Raw genomic sequence first — 18,152 nt, 5'->3', positions numbered from 1 at the left:
CAATATATTGCGAGAGAAATATTCAGTTCATTAACCACTTGATGAGTTTGCGAAAATATGTAAAGTAGATATTAGAAATAACTATAATAGACATATGTTCACGCACATCTAAAAATGTAAACTATCGCAAAAATGATAAGATCTCTATTTCAAAAAATTTTCCAGGTGCAGAATTTTATTTTCTCAGAGTATATTGAATGTGATTTATCGATGAGCATTTAACGTTATATTTAACTACTGAGTCAATTAAGCATTAATAAAAAAATGATTAGAATTTATAATTAGTGATTAGAGAGATTTTGCTATTTATATCGATTGAATATCCAGCGTTAAAATCTCCGATATTGAAGTCTCCACTGTTGAACTTTCCAATGAAAAATGTACCTTGCATATGCAGACGTCCTTGAAATAAAGGTATAAGAGGTTCTCTTACACTACGAAATTATATTTCTGAAAATCAAGGGCGGTTTATGTGGTCAAGGGCTTCCTCTCGATTGATACCACGTTAAGTCTGCACGTCTGCCCCTCATTTAGGCAATGTCGAGGTGGAATTATTTATCATTAATCAATATGCATATTACCTACAAGGTAATATGTAATACCTCGGCTGAATTTCTTCAAGCTGAGAAATAACAAGGCGAAATTATTGTAGTAAAATAAAATCCACCTCATTCGACCACTTGTAATAATTAGATAACATTCGATAATTACAGGATGCATATTAAATTTGCACAGGCGATAAAAAATTGCAGACTAATAGAAAGTAGAGAACACTCATTTTTCATAGAAAACATCTTGTGAAGAAGGATAAACAGATAGTTGACACAAGACACGATTAATAATAATATTAAAAGAGCAATTAAGCGTCGGGATTCGAAACTCGAGAGAGCGATAATGATTTAAACCTGCGGATACGAAAACACCTGCACCTGTCATAACAAATATTAATTATATAATTATCAAATTATCATCGCTACCGGTGTTAGTACATTATGTGACGTAATGCGGCGGACGAGCTTACGTCATATTGCGAATGAAAATTGGAAGAGAGCCCGAGAAGTGCCCATAGAAATTTTCAATCTCTTTGTATGGCGAATCCGCGTACTTAGATGGCTGAGGTTGAGGAGGAGGTCGGGCCCATGGGCGGGCCCCGCCGCTCCCGCAGGGGACCTATATAAGCAGAGTTGCTCGGCGTATACCGCGATTTTATAATACAATCACTTCTGCCTCATCAACTTCTGCCATACCAGACATGCATCCTCTCGTGAGTATCTCATTATTCTTTTCTTTCTTTCCACTCGCTCGCAATAGTAAACAGTGTTCATGAGAAAAATCATTAATTAGGATATATAAAAGTATTGATATTTAATCATTTATGATAATTAATATAAATCGTATATTTATGTAATGTTACGGCTTATTAATTACTACAATGAATTGGATAGAATTTGTAAAAAACATCTCTTTCCGGTGATTAAAATTAGTCTTAAGAATCATATTAAGTTCGTTCAGTTTTATATATCTAGAATAATGTAACATGCAGAAATGCGATGCGCTTTAGTGGAAAACTTGTAACAATTGTGTTTAACTGATTCGGAATGGTGTAAATGATTGTAGCAATAAATTGTCAGTGTAGAAAGCAAAGTTTGCATTTTTTTGGCAAAGAATTGTTAAATGCTAAGTTTCACGTAAGTGTTTGCTCGTTAAAAAACATAACAGAAACGCGTAGAAAATGATAGCTCGATAACGGTAGAAAAGCGCATCGTCGTCGCGCTATCGCGAACATCGACTTTCCTCGAAGCGCGTGCGAGGCCATTGGAAAGTGATCCGAATGCCAACGTTTTTATGCAAATTTGTGCTACCAGGCGTTGCTACTCTTGTTTTGCCTCGGCCTTGCGGTCGCGCAGCATAATCAACCGTATCCCGTCACCACACCAGTACCCATCTTAAAACAGATAAACAAGTGAGTGCTGCATCAACTGCCTTACGTAACTGCTTAAAAGCGACAACGTAACAAGTTCTTGATAACGTTTATTTTTCGCCAGGCACAACGAGGACGGCAGCTACAGTTACGGCTACGAGGCGGCGGACGGCTCGTACAAGATCGAGTCCAAGTATCCGACCGGCGAGGTTTATGGTAAATACGGCTTTGTGGACGACACTGGGAATGTACGCGAGATCGAATACGGCGCGTCCAGGCGCGGCTTCGAGCCGGTCGGTCCTGGGATAAACGTGCCCCCGCCGACCTTGACCGGCAACAGCATCGCCGGCACTGGGAACGAGCCCGAGGACGACGGACAGTACCGAGAGGATCCGTCGATCTACCATACCGATCCGCGTTACACCAACGGCGAGCGTTACGAGCCGGTGCAAACCAAGTACAAACAGCATTACGTCTACAATCAGCAGCAGCCGATCGCGCCGACACCGGCGCCGGTAGCTTACAATCAGCCAAGGTAAGTCGCCAACAAATTTTAACACGAACTAAAACTAGATTACCAAGTTTGTTAATTTTTACTCGATCCGATCGGATTGGATTACAAGCGACTCGCCGTGGAAAACACAGCGGGATAACAAGCGGGCTAAATGTCAAGTGAATCACTCGAAAGTACACCTGAGATCGTGACTCGCTCAACTTGACGGGAAATCGGTCGCGCCTCCGCGCTTCAACGGGAATGAAATCGAGAGAGTCGATTAACCCAATTTCTCGGTCTTTTAGGTATAACGCGCCCGTCAATTACCAGCCGGCAGCATTGAGCCAGCAGTTCCAGCCGGAATATCGACCGCAATATCGATCGCAGTATCAACAGTATCAAGGTCAGCAGCTGCAGTCCGCGTATCCCTCGTCTGCGATTCCGGTCGCACCCGAAGGACACTCGTCGACCAGCATCGACGTCAATGCCGGATTGGCATCTTACACGGTTAATTATAAACGATAAGATAGAGAGGGAGATAAAATAACGATAGAGATAGTATTTAGTAATCGTATTGCGTGTACATACGTCATTATTTATAAGTTTTCCAATATCGTTATTATATAAACGTTCATTCAATTTCTGTACGCCGTCGGAATATTTCGGCCACACGCTAGTTTTTCTCACGATACGTATTAATTTAATGTCACAATTACATCATTACGTATTATACTCACGATTAGATTAGTATTTTAGATTATACTTTTCTTCCGTCCTCGCGAGTTTCGAATGAAACAATATTTTCTACCTCTCGTTCTCTGACGTTTCCTCTCTACCTCTTCCGTTTCGGAAAGCTCTACCTCTCTTATTAGAAAATTGTATCTTCTCTATTATATAACTTATTTCTAATTTCAACTTGCGCGTGTCTTTCCACTCGTTTCATTTTGAACTCGCAACAACGCGTGCTAGCATAAAATTAATTTACGCGATGTTTGCGGTCGCGTGGAAGACCTTCTAGAATTATGTTTACACGCGTTGCACTTGACAAGTAAATTGAGATTCATCGAAAGGTCGGCAATATGCATTTTATCTATATTTAAGTGCATAATGATACATGATCGCAGAGTGCGCGAGGCAAACCAGCAACTAGGATGTAACCGCGGGATCAATAGCGCACGCGGAATTGCCTAGACGACCTAAAGAACGTCAGTGAATGACTCGAATCGGCCTTGTAATGATGTCGATCGATGTATAATCAATCTGGCAATCTGATCGATATAAGTACTTGGCAGCAAATTCCAGTTGCACGTGCATGCATTGTTAATGAAACAACCGCAGTCCTTATTTAACGGCTGAAAATGCAGTTAACATTTTTTTCCCCGCGTACAAGGAACGTCGTCGGACTATACTGGACACACCCAAGAATTTTATCCGCACTTTTATCGTTGTGCAACGTCTCAAGTATTAGATGCTACCTTCGCAATCGGTCTTTTCCAATGCGCGCGTACTTATATCGTAAAAACCCAAGTGCACTGCAGGAATGGCATGAAGCACGTTTCGAAATAATATTAAAATGTGAAAATTGAATGTGATATGTGATGCAATATATGTTTAATAAAAGGCACTTAATTTCCTCGTACATTATTACTCATTTAATGGCGATAACTGTGTCTCGCGATTCCTGCGAAATCTGAAACAGGAACTATTGGCTCGTGCCACTATCGCATTTCAGCTTCTGGTTGGGATCCTAAATTGCATGAGGGTTACACGTTGCGCATACGTGATACGTGGAGAGTGTCACGGACCACCGCCCAAGTCTACCTTTCACAATGTAATCCCCGGTCTACTCGATCCCACCGCACTGATCGGCGGTGTCCAATCGTGTAGACGTGTATCAAAAATCCTTTTTCCAGAAAACAAATTCGAGACAGCCCCTTCTTCTGCCTCACAGTCTTCCGCAAGCGGTATAATAATCGTTAGAAAAATTCACATTAATGCTCATTATAACATACTTGCACCTAATGAATTGAAAAGCGATAATAAGATTGCGTAAAGTTTTAAATTATACATATAGCGTATATAATAAAAAAAATTAAGAATTTAATATTACACAAGATTCGATAGTAAACAGTAAACATACTATATTTTGTTAATGCAAATATGAAATTCATATATATTTCGTAATAATCTTTCATATCACTTGAAGATAAAATAATCCTTGAAAAAATAAGTACGCTTTGATAAGAATCGAATTAATGTTTCCTCGTCTTTCATATGCATTTTATTGACGCGACATGCGTGCACGCAATATCGCGATTCCGCGTTCACTCTCGGGACATTCTGATGCAAGGCGTGGTGCGACGGTCTACTGCGCCAGATGTCGGTAGAACTTGCTTTCCTTTACCAGCGTAATGAACACGTATAACTTTCCTCTTTTTATTGCGACCACGTAATTATAAAGTGACTCGATTCGCTAAGTCGGTCGAAAGCCATTCTCTCATTAAAACATAATATATTATTGCATTAAAATAACAATGACTTCTACTTTCCGATTAATGCAAGCGCTGATCACATTCACCTTCTCTTGTAATGCGCATCAATTACACCATCGATTTTTTTTTTCAGATCAGAGTCCGTATTCACGCGCGAACAATGTGATCGAGTTGTTACGCGAATAATCGCTCCCAATTATTGCATAAAAATGGAAAACATAACGTTAATTAGAGGAAGCTGGTTGGCAAACAGAAAAATCAGTCTGTCAGAAAATAATGTGTTTCGAAATTCGGGAAAATCGTCGCTGAATCGTCAACTGTGTCGAACAGGCGAATGTTTTTAATAATTTCCTTGACATTTTATTGTTGAATTCTTTGTAGCAAAAATGCCGATCGGTTTTTGTTATAAGTGTTGTTGCAGCAAAACGCTTGTGACAAAACAGTTGCGCAATAAAAATAAGAGAATGGTGTAGCCACGAGATGCAGGAGAAACGCGCCATCGTAAACAGCATTGCTGAACGTCCTACGATTGCGTATCAAGGAACTAATTCGATTTGAGATGATCTATATTACTAAATGTCAGGGCTGGCGGCGCCGCGGCTGTTTCCGAAGAGAGTGACTCGTGAAAGGCGAGGCTCCCGACCGTCGTACTTCAGTGGACCTTGCATACTACGTTGAAAATTATCAAGTATTCAATACGTGCTTATGATTCAGATTTCATAATAAAAGGAAGGACAAAGAGCTTTCAATTTTTCTTCAAATATTTCTATAAAATCTTGGTCTTCAATACATATTTTTATATTTTAACAAAGAAGCTACTATGATAAAGAAATTTGAATGCAATTATTTTTTAAATGCTGAAGAATTGTTTACTAAAAATATCATCTGAAATATCTCACGTATTTATTCAAATGCTAATATCGGATTTCTAATATACATCGTTTCTGGTCACAATAATATTAATTGATATTGTTTAACAACATTAATTAATTCGACGAGATTTTATAAAGCTAAAATTTGTCATGATAATCGAAGATATCAAGACGATTTGTATAGCAATCTGATCTGATGATTGAATTAAGCGGTTCACTGAAGAATTGAGAGTCAAGTTTTTTTTCTCGATGGTCATGCAAAATTGACCAATGTTGAGTTTCCTTTCACCGAATGGCATTGAAGTACACCACAAGACAAATCTTTGGCAGAACTGTGAATGCAAACATAATCTGGGTCGTTCTCGAACAATTATCGCGGGTCTTAATCATGGGGTACACGCCCCGTGGAAGTCATCGTTAAACCATACCAACGTAATCGCCTCGAGGATCGTGAGGATGCAATTGCGTTGCAAACATGAGAAATAAAAATCTTTCCTTCCTCCTCTTTTCTCAATCCCTCTTTCGAAGGATGTATGCATTCACATTTTATATACTACTTTATATTACATCTATCGCATATTATTTACTAAATAGTATCACTTTACAATATATTAAATGCGTTATTAAAATGGTGTCGAAAACATCAAGTGTAACAGTGTCGACTTGTCGACACTTCATCATTATTAATTTGTTGCGCAGCAACAAGAAAAATTAGACAACGAAATAAGAGGCGGCAATATCGATTGATCGTTTAGCCGGCCGTCTGATATGCCAATAGAAAGTTACAAAATGTCGATCTACCGGATAATTTTATAGGCGGAACCTGCGCGATTCGCGGCGCGTTTCGTAAACTCAGGTGAAAATGCCACGAGTGACCGGTCGGCCCGCAAAGGCCGTACTCCATTTTACCGAATCGCTGCTCAACCTTGCATTCGGTCAGTTTCAAGGAGAATGGAAGTCACGCCGTTATATTTTGAGGCTCAATGTCGCGCTTTCCATATTAAGACCGTGCGAGATTCAATGGAAACCAAGTAACAATCGCACGATTCTTAAAAGTTATTTTCAACCCATTGCATTTTCGTACCTTTGCATTTTCCATTTTCATTGTGTGCTCAATTATTGATAAAATTTTCATTCAATGTAGAGTTTTCAAACATATCAATTAATTATATAAAAAACTACTTCTTTCTAAATTGACATCGTTTACTTTCGTTTCTCCTGATATTTGATTTTTGGTGGCGAGCATGTGTAATCAAATCAGGGCGGAGCGATATGTAATAGCACTTTCTCTTTTTCGAGATATTAACTTGAACAAGAGTGCGTGTCGCGGGGCATGACGCATTGTTAAGACTGATATTACGTAAACTCGATGCTTCGGACTACACTCGATTGCACTTGATCCTTCGGTGAATAATCCCACATAATTTACGCACTCACAGAAAGTACGATTTCAATGGAAAGTAGTAGATAGTCAAGCATAATCCGTATAAGATACTTATTTCTGCTCATTAAATAAATTTAAAAGCTGATGGTTGAGTATGCGTTATGAAAATTATAGGAGATATTTACTGTCTGGTTAAATAACAATTTAAAGTCTCGATCTACTCTTTAAATTGGAGAAATTTCAAAGATTTATGGTAATAGTAGTGGCTCTTAAAAGAATTATTAATATAATTTTTACATAAACTGTGTCTGTATATTAAACTCTACTTATTTAACACTTCTGATCGTTGTAACAATTTAATTTGATCGCATTATAATAATTTAATATAATCGAGTATCTAATATATGTGACTGAAATATTTGCAAGGTATACGAGCTAATTTTAGAGTGCATGAAAAGTACAAAGTCGGTATATGATTAAGGTAATTACACGAACACGCGTGACAAGAGACTTGCAGAACCCGTCAAGTTGGTGGTTCAATAATGCGTTTAAAATGGCACCACTGCGCGAAAAGATCGACATGGCGCAGATAAAATAGCTTTCTACAGATTATCCCGCGGCCGGCGAAACGGTGGTCAGTGATAAGAACGAGCGCACTCGTCAAATTATTTGAAACGGCGCTCCTGCGTAATTTCTCTTTCGCAGCCCCAATACGTATGGCTAGTTTTACATAATATCCCACCTTAGAAACTCGGCACACCAGTTTCATAAAACCGATCTAATTTTTCGTCTAGGTGGGTTACATGATTGTTATGCTCTCTGTCAATTTCTAAAATGAAATTCAATCCGTTCGTTCGTCGACAGAAAGGCATCGTCTGGCGAAGGAAATTTTCCTAATCACACCATATTGCGATTGAAAATAATTTCATTTCTAATCGCGCGAAAGATAACATAAACGATGTTTTTTTTTAATATAACTTGATCCGTTGCGTGTTCGATGAAAAAAAATTCTGATCGCGATCGATTCGTGGATTGATCAGCCGAGCGATCGAGCGCGATTTTCCAGATTCCCGAGAAACCGGGGCAGACTGGTGGGGAATATTTAAGGGATATAAGGTGTACAACTCGGCAAGGCGACCGTACGTACGGTAGTCGAATAGATAGTGAAAGTCCCCCGGAGCAAACAGGAGTGCAGAGGGCGAGAGCGGGGGTCGGCGGGAACGGGGGGGCCTCAGTAAGGTATATGAGGGCCTCAGTTCGAGCAATCGCCGGTACTCTAGCCTCGCTGCCTACTTACATTCACACACACTAACACAACCACCGACCGCCGGGAAACACACGATGCACACCCTCGCGACGGTACGTATCTGAGTGCATCATCTGCATCATCAGCATCATCGCGCGGCGTCATTTTTTTTTTCCTGTCCTTCCCATAGTTGGCCTATCGTGGTGCGAAAAGCGCCATCAAATGCGCGAGCGCGAGGACGGAAATCGCGTGTGATGTGATTGTGGCTGTGATCAGTGCATATCCGTATTGTGAGCACGACGAAAGCGATCGCTTGGAAAGTTGACGCTAGATGTTCTGAAGAATTCATTTCAATTTCCAATTATTTTGTCGTCGTTCAAACAGATTCTTAAGCTTCTTAACGCTCTTTTTATTTTCTATTTATTAAAATAAAAAATTGTATATCACATGTTATTGTCAAAAATTGTAAAAACTCGACTAATCGTCAAAAGTGATAGTTCTTTATCAAAAAGATAGTGTTTATATCTAATCGCAATTTCCGTCGAGTTTGTGCACCGATTTATTAACGCTTTACTTCATTTCCTTGCTATTACTCAAGAATTACGATTATAAGCATCATTTATCAATATCGAACATTATCGGTAATGTCGACAGCTCGCGACAAGGAGCAAAACAATCGCAATCGGCGTTAATGCACGTTGCGCAACTTTCGTGATCCCGTTTTCTACTTTCTTCTACGTTATGGAAAAATGTATTAAGGTTTCACTTATTATGACGCGCGAGCCGCGAGGCACGTTTATTTTTATATTGCGCCTGCTAGCGCTCGCGGAAAGAAGATTATATAATTCGTTGTTATGAGCATGATCACGTACGACGGCCGGCGAGAGTGCGAGCGACTCTCGAGACCGGTTGCACCAACATCGGTTAGCTATGGTTAATTAACCCCTTGCTGCACGCTGCGCCATATAAGACACGGACCAATCTTTTTCATTCTTCTCTCTGTTTTTCTATGATAAAAATATTATTCTGCGCTCAAAATATTTTTTTTCCTTTTTCTTTTAGAAAGTTATATAAGTCTTTTTACATTGGAATTTAAATTCGTTCGGAGCATACAAAAAATAGAAATAAAATTTAGAATGTATAAAATAATTAGAAATAAAGATTGTAAATTAAAGCAATATTAAACTAGCAACGCAAATATTTGCACGTATATATTTAACAATTGCTATATTACAAAATAAAAATTTATATTACCACGCTAATAAAATAACGATGAAAATCAATATTGTAATAGAGTGCAGTGTAGCATAGCGTAAACATAATAGAAGCAAATCATTTTCAAAAGGTGTAGAATTAATTAACAGCTAGCTCGCTCGGTTAATTAAAGTCGGTTGAACCTCCTTACGGCATTTCACGCTCGCTCATTTAGAATTACAGGAAGCATATTATGCAGATTAAATGAATTAATTAACGATTCTTGTTAATTTTAGAGGCAGCATGCGCCCGTAATCATGCACGAGCACGAATAGAGAGCTATGGTCACGCGTGGGCGATCGCGATTAATAACGTGATTTATCGGTTCTCCATATCCGCATGCGTTCGCAACGCGCGCGAGTTCCGCAATTCGAGACCTGTTTGCTGTCGCAACAAAAGCCGATCGCGGAATCCGGTATCCTTCGAACCGTGTGCGGTCTATTCTCAATCATTTCGCAACGCTATCACGTCTGACGGTTAAGGTTCCTGTGCCTGTATAGTTTTAAGTTCGCGCGCCGCCGCGCGATGATCTCACGACGGAATTTCACAAAGTTAACGGTTCATAACTCATTATTTAAGCACCTCACGTCATGCGTAAAGAGAAAAATTTCCGCTTTATTTTGTATTCCACACCTTGACGTACCTTTTATGTTTGCAAAGTTCAATACTGTTGCAATCATATGACAAGTAAAAATCAATAAATTTAACGGCACTAAAAAAATATAATATAAAATGTCTGACCACCATCGTCTCGAACTTGCTACAATTTTTATATACAATTTTTGTAAACTTTATCCATTTCACTAAAGTAAAAATTTATTGATGTATCTTCGATTCATCAAATTAATCTTGCAGACTTAAAAATTAGTTCTTTCTAAGTCACACAAATACATAAAAAAATATTTTTGGGTTACAGTATGTAAATTTTATAAATTTCTATTACTTGTCTTTTATATATATCACTGAACTTTTTTAATATAACTTTGAAAATTATTATTAATTAAGCGGAATAAAACTAGAATAATATTTTTTAAAGTATTCCACACACTATTCTAAGCACAATAATCGACAATGTACTGCAAAGGACACCGAATTAATGACATTCTCGTATTTCAGGTAGCAACGGTGCTTACCGCGCTGCTGGCGGTGTCGGCGCAGCAGTACCAGCAACCCGGCGACAATTACGTCGATGAGTACGCTCAGTATGACTCGCAAGGACCCAGCCAGCCAACCCCACGCAGCTACGCGGCCAACGACGTGCCGGCTCGTCAATCGGCCGCGCCGGCGAACCCGAAGCCAACGCCGGTAGCGATTCTGAAACAAATCAACCGTCACAACGAGGACGGTTCGTACACGTACGGCTTCGAGGGGGCCGACGGCTCCTTCAAGATCGAAACCAAGCTGCCGACCGGCGACGTGAGGGGGAAATACGGTTTCGTCGATGACACCGGCAAGGTGCGCATAGTTGAGTACGGCGCGAATCAATACGGTTTCCAGCCGGCCGGTGAAGGCATCACCGTCGCTCCACCGACTCTGGTCGACGAGACCACGAGTAAAGAGGCCCTCGAAGCGCAGGCCTACGAGGAATATCAGCAGCGACAGCAACAGGCGGCTCGTCCGGCTTATCAGCCACCTGTTCAGACGCACACCCAAGCCGTGTACGCCCCCGCTCAAGTAGCTCCAAGTAGACCAGCTCTGCCTAAACCGCCTATCTTCACGCCGGCCGCCGCCGCCGCCGCCGCGGCACCGCAAGTGCCGCAACAGTCCCCGTTGCTGCGGAATCCGGGTTACGACGAACCCGCACCGGCTTCGCAGCTCTACAATCAAGGACCGGCGCAATTCAGTCCGGCGCCGAACCAAGAACGCCGCTCCCCGCAGCCGCAGAACCGCAACGGCGGCGGTATCCTGGACCAGCTCGCCAGGGACTACGCTCTGCCTCAGGGAGTGGCGCCGCCGTTGCACGACATCAGCTTCGGCTTCTACTAGGCTCGTCTAGTCCTGCTCTTTTGCCTACCGGAGAATAGAACAGTCCGGGATCAATCGTAATGATTTTAGAATAACTTTCGATCACATCAGCGTAATAGGACTAATACTTTTTTTGGTAAAAAAAAAATTTACTTTACACACATTACTGTAGACTTTAATTTCGATATTATTATTTTAAAGAACGCTAAGAATGTTAGGATTGATCCCAGGTTTATTTACATTCCGGTTGCGTGTGGGTCTTGTACTCTGTTCATGAATGAGATGCTTCGACGACTTGTTAGTCCGTTGTGATCGCGGCGTGGCCCACTCTTCCCGAAGTAGGCGACACTGTGATTAATGATCGTCGCGAATAGATCGTCCACTGTAATCGGAAGTCGAAAACTACTGGTATTAGCGCCTGAAATCACGAGCTAAGATATTCCATTTCGTCCATGTAATACGATTTCTTCGTCATAATTGTATTTAACGTCCTATTATATTTAATTAACAATTAGAAATATGTATGTATCTAAGATATGTTAGAACAGAAATAATGAATTTCATCTATTTCACACTCGTTTCATTAGTGATGAATAGTAATAAATTAGCGGCAGAACATAAGATAATTTTAATAAAGTAATAAGAAAGATTACAATTTGCTGTGTAAATGGACTAAATAGATCTTTAACGTTATTTATCGTCAAGTACAAAAATCCAATAAAATGAGATAAGAAAAGATTGTTTAAAGTAAAAGTAAGAATTGTTGATTTTTCAAGCAGATAAATGCCAAGATCTACTTCCTCGATTTTTTACTTCAATCGCAATTATTTGTTTTCATGAGTATTGAGTTAGAAAAAAAATTCAATGTCATCTTTTTTTAACAATCATTAAAATTGTTATTATATGTATCATGATTCATTAAAGAATCGTTTGGATAATAAGCGAAAATTAGGCGATAATAGGAGCCATACAGACTCCGTTCTGTAAAAAGAATGTAAATAAAATTTTTCTCCGGTAGGCATTTAATTTTTTTCTACGAGAAAACGCAACTCACGTTTTGCGGCCTCGCCATTGAAATACCGTTGAGATCAGTTAGAACTATGTTTTCACAATGAAGAATGGATGTAAATTGGATGTGCATATTGCTGTAATTAGAGTATTGTAAGGTAATTCAAGTGGAATAAAATAAGGCCAATACTAAATTCCACTACATAAGGAGCGCATAAACTTCCCATATAATGCAATAAACATATTCTGATTTCACCTTTCCAATTACGCTCTCATTAGGCATAAAAATTTTCAATGTTCGTATTTATTGAATGTATGAAGAAACAAAGAATCACGTTTCCGCTCAAATATAATAATTTATACTCAATTTTATCGGATTGTCCTTCACATTTATGAACGTAAAAAAACTTAACTAAGATTGTATGCAACAATCGTACTACTTATTTAATTGCGCCATATTTTAGCAAAGAAAAAAGAAACTGCTATTCAAAGTAATTTCTTCCTTTTTAACTCTACTTATATTTCAAAATTAATGTACTGAGATTTCTCTAGAAAAATTATTTCAATTTTGACTAATAATATTTTGACCAAGCATATCTATTAAATATTTTATATAATTCTGCAAAAATATAATTTTATTCTTGAAAACTGTCTTGGAAAATTTTGTCGAATATATTTTTAAATGCAGTTGCAATATCATTTTATTTGTTGATACTTTTGTTCAATGTGCATAAACATAATTTGAAGAAACGCCTAATGCAATAGCAACCAAAGCCACATTGTCGCAGAAATGGCTGCATTTGTGATTTTATCTCTTTCCCTTCTTTGGCTTCTAAAGATTATGAAATACACCGCGAGAACAGACAGACAGAGATCAACCGGATTTCTCACAGGATAAATTTTCGCATCGCTCAATATTTGGACTTTTATTCTGTTCTATTTTGAAATTGCCAAAATTACATTCCCACGTCCTGTTCACCGCATACGAATAGCCCATGGTTTCGCCATACACATAATAGTGATTTGGTAAATATTTTTCTAGAAATATTCGTTACTTCTAGAAACGTCGGGACACAATCGGTTGAATTGAACAAAGCGGAGCTCGACTTTCATTCTCAGAAAATCTCAAGGTGAGCGAGCCCGCGCTATTCTTTTCTTCAAAAGTTTTCAATGACCGATTCAATGTACTGAGATGCAGAGATATTATGCGTGCGCCATGCCAAACTAGTTGATATTTCAAATTCTTAGGAAAATGCGACCTTGTTGTTAGTCCCGCAATTTCTACCATATCTTTCGCACTACTTCCTGTACCTGTCGTAACAAGCGATCAGAAATAATTTTACATAGAGCGTGTATAATAAATATTTTCTTATCAATTTATTGCAACTATTTGTCAAAGCATTATTTACCGCAATTTAAAACTTTTTATGTACATAATTTACGATCGTTTTATTCCTATTTAACTTCTTTAGCGTTTTTTGCTTTTATATATCGCGTACGATTTTTCCTCTTGTATGGCGCATTTCAAGTGTTTCAGAGCGCATGATAAACACTCTCTCCTTTCTCCCGTCGCATACTGCGATTTGCAAGGTGAAGACTCGCAGCACACCCACTTATCAACGAAGGGCGTCATTCGTACATTAGTATAAGTACTGTGTACTTTCGCGATTACAGGACAAATTGCAATGCGTACCCTGGCGTCGCGCCAAACGATCGCATCATAATGCACCTTTGTACGAGGTGGGCATTACTTCATGTGTGTTGACCTTCTCGCGTGCAAGGAGGCACCGCGCCGTATCGCAGATGCAACGACCTATTGACGAAGATACAACGTTTGCGCAATAGTTTACATACATTGATACCGCGGCGTTAGGTACGCTGTTGACATACGCTCTTTAGAAAGCTGAAATGCCCGAGACAGTGCCAATTATTGCAATCTTAATTGCGTTTAGAATCCCAATTATTCTTATTAGCGTTATTTACGATGCATCGACTAAAGGGCGATTTTCGATAACGAAACGATTATCCCGTTATAGAATTCATAACGCAACAAAAATCATGCGTGGTTCGTGAAACTAGATACTCGTTACGGGCCATTGACACTTGTCAGCTAAGCCAGTCACGCAAACTGTTTCGACAGATTTCAACATGAGCCGGCAGGCTGACGGGCTTCATCTACTTGCACTGAATTTATGTTCTCCGTTGGAGCTGTGCGAAATCTACGATAACGTTGATGCAAGCGATCGTGACTTTCGATCGAGCTTGTTCGATGGAAATTCAGAGCAAATAATTGAAACGTTCCTATCATTATTTTATTATTTCATTTGCTACGCGCAGTTTATTCGTACTTACTCGATTTTCTTTTACTTTTGTTAATCTTAGAATTTTTTAAATTTATTTATATTATTTCTATACATTTTTTATATATTTTTTTCCCTATTTATCTTGCACTCTTTTCCTAATAAATATATTTGCAAACTGTCCAATTAAATTTGTTAAGCGTATTACGACGAAATGTTTCGTAATTATCTTCGCGATAATTAATATATATTACGAATTCCACGTATGCGTGGAAATGCGTAACGAAGTGATAGTATTCGTCCTAGTCATTTTTATGTAACACCAGAAATAAAAGTAATTAAATTGCGAATAGCACGCGAGAGGGTAACGAAACGAAGATATGTAACGCTTCTATAAACACTTGGGCCGGATCTGCGAGTGTGAAAATAGCCTCGTGAAAATAACTTTCCCCTTCGAAAGTTTTAAGACGGTCAGCTGAACGCTGCGGAATCCGCTTGTGATCGCGTCAGGAAGTGCGGTAGCATTGATAATGAATTAAGTTTGATTGCACACAGTCTGCAATAACGAAATATAATCGAGCGTGTAATGTGACGACATGTACACACACAATACTCTGTTAATAAATTATTGTTATAATTTTTATTATTCTTCTTTTGATCGATCTAAAATTTTCTTTCGAGAAACTGTATAAAAAATTGAAAAAAGATTCAATATTTGCATAAGTCAACAAACTAGCTTTGTCATTTCATTAATTTTTAATAGTGGCAATATTTTGATGAAAGAGATCTCGGTATTATAATAACTTCGATATATCAAATAAAGCGATTATATAGATTTGATTTATCACTGTCAAGCAATTTCATTCCCGTCACAACATTGTCTGCCATTAAGTCGCGCTAAAGCCAAGACGATCAGCTGAGCGTGCAGCAGAAAATGCCGTAGCATTGATAATGAACCGAGTGTCTAGGCACGTGCCTCTGCTCCCGCGCACCAATCTTTGCAAGGAGATGAATCGATGCCTCGAGAAGTAATAACATCGCGTTTCATGTGCCAGCAGCGGCGCGACTTGAACCACTCATCCATTCGCCTCTTCTTTCCATTGATACTGAGAGCGAACTCGAATACGCCTCCATGCGATCTAATGAAAGTGAACGAATGCGATTTCTTCTGAGAAACCGGCTTCGCGTAAATCTCGGAACGAAATAAGGTTCACATAACGATTTATTACTGTGAAAATTTACAATAATTTGATGGAAGTGTGAAAGCCGGTTGCGTCGTAAAAATCATCGATTTCCGCGATATTAAGATGCCTAACGCATTTTCATTTTATATCACAATTACATAAGAACAAAATTAATGTAATTAATTATAATATCGGCAGCTGTGCATAATTATGCAGCTTCTTTATGTTCATGACGTTTTCTTATTATTTTTATTCAGAAATCGCTTGATCTGAAGTTGATTTTAAAATCAATGGGCGATCACTGACATTGTTATTGTTATATTATCGCGATATTATTTGCCTTCCGTGTTGCAAATTCGATAAGCTGACAGATACATGGAATCGATGACTATACCCGATTACGCTAAGTGCTCTTCCGTCCATAATACACAACGAGCGAAAGTGCGCCGCCGTCTTCTGGATTTTACATAGATCGCGTGAATGCTTCGTAACTACCGTAAGAAATAGGAACATCAATTACCCTGCGACTCTCCCGAATTAATATACATCGTTCTCGCGGTGCCTGAGACGTTAGTTATGATATTAGCCACTCCACACGGTCTCTCCGTCACTTTCTTCTTCTTCCCAGCGCACGCGTATAATCATTATACTTGCAATTCAGTGTATTATCATTCCAAGAACGTTGATCTACAATCAGCATTTGCCATGCTATAAAACCAGCAATATCGTTATTGAAAATCATATTGCTCTTAATTTATTATATCTCATATAGATAAAAATGTTTAATAAAGATTACGGATTTTTTTTCTATAATGTTTATATTGACATTTTAATGCAAAGAAATAAAAGAGATTTTTTAATTATCACCACAATAAATAAAGCATATCGAGTCTTGTTTGTCAGAAGAAAACTTTCGCACGCGCGTGTATAAATATACACTGATAAACATTTTAAAAGAATTAAGTTTTCTATTTTCTAGAAGCATGGTTATTGTATAGGTTTCGTAGTATAATGTTATTATAATTTCCAATTGCTAAAAATTTTGTTTTTCACTCTTAAAAAAAGCATGAAAGATCGATACTCGAATGTATCGAAAGTATTGTTGACGCTTTTCCGCGACGCTGATTGATTATCGCGATTATTCTGACAGTTTGATACTTTGAGAGCGAAGATTATTTTGACGGTTATTTAAAATAAAAAAAATTTTATTAAAATATTTAGATTTCATAATTATTAAATTACTATAATAAGTGCGCGCGCGTAGCACGCGCCTGTATTGTTCTAGTATAATAAAAAACTTGCAAATTCGATAAGCTAAATCACATTGTGTCTCGATTAATGATAAGATGTGTTGATACATAGTGATTATGTATCAACATTCGTTAAAACTTAACTGCAGTTAAATACTGAAGAAAAGGCATTAACTTTTGCAAAACGTGTATCAATCACGAATGTATCTCGAATAATCCGCCCACATGTACAAATTTTTCTCACGACCCCTGCTCGATCTGCTCTATCGCGCGATCTAAACTCACCAATCGGCCGTGCGCGTGCACATTACATGTTATTTGCATACACTTCGTTATAATTAGGCAAGGTAAAGCCTGTGGGCTTCAAATTAATAATGATTTTGCCGAATCACGGATCTTATAAAAAATTCAATATTATTATTAATAAAAAACAAATAAATCATGAGACGTTTTTGGAAAAGGTAACACTTGACAAATTTTACAAGTCATCGCGAGTACATCGACATGAGATTGATCGATCATAAATAAACGTAGATTAAGATAGAATAGAACGCGGAAGAAACTTGTTATATGTTATAATATACCGGATCGCTTTAGACCAGTAATTAATACGGCAGTATAATCATATGTGCCGAATAGCCCGAGGGCGCGATTATCCTACACCAACGGCCTTACCACATCATACACATCGTGCCTCGATGTACACCGACAATCCAATTTGACACGGGGCACAACGTCGGCGGAGCGTTGTCTACGCGCGCGTATAGAAGCGCGTTCTCACGA

General features: G+C 38.6%; 3 protein-coding genes across 3 annotated transcripts in view; 2 read left to right on the top strand and 1 right to left on the bottom strand.

Annotated features, from left to right (window-relative positions):
• Positions 1-18,152, bottom strand: part of LOC105668274 (uncharacterized) — a 212,564-nt gene that overhangs the window by 48,319 nt on the left and 146,093 nt on the right. The window lies entirely within an intron of this gene.
• Cpr97Eb (Cuticular protein 97Eb) lies at positions 33-4,478 on the top strand. The gene is made up of 4 exons (XM_012360541.2): positions 33-1,264; positions 1,866-1,963; positions 2,046-2,456; positions 2,720-4,478. The coding sequence occupies exons 1-4, from the start codon at positions 1,253-1,255 to the stop codon at positions 2,937-2,939; spliced, it is 741 nt and encodes a 246-aa protein (XP_012215964.1). The 5' UTR covers positions 33-1,252; the 3' UTR covers positions 2,940-4,478.
• Positions 8,201-13,012, top strand: LOC105668268 (calcium homeostasis endoplasmic reticulum protein). The gene is made up of 2 exons (XM_012360536.2): positions 8,201-8,521; positions 10,779-13,012. Exons 1-2 carry the CDS (start codon positions 8,504-8,506, stop codon positions 11,646-11,648), a joined length of 888 nt encoding a protein of 295 aa, XP_012215959.1. The 5' UTR covers positions 8,201-8,503; the 3' UTR covers positions 11,649-13,012.

This window comes from Linepithema humile, chromosome 7, assembly GCF_040581485.1.
Source record: "Linepithema humile isolate Giens D197 chromosome 7, Lhum_UNIL_v1.0, whole genome shotgun sequence".
Taxonomy (NCBI): domain Eukaryota; kingdom Metazoa; phylum Arthropoda; class Insecta; order Hymenoptera; family Formicidae; genus Linepithema; species Linepithema humile.
Note: the sequence above shows the minus strand (reverse complement) of the source record. Positions and strands in the feature narration are given on the sequence as shown.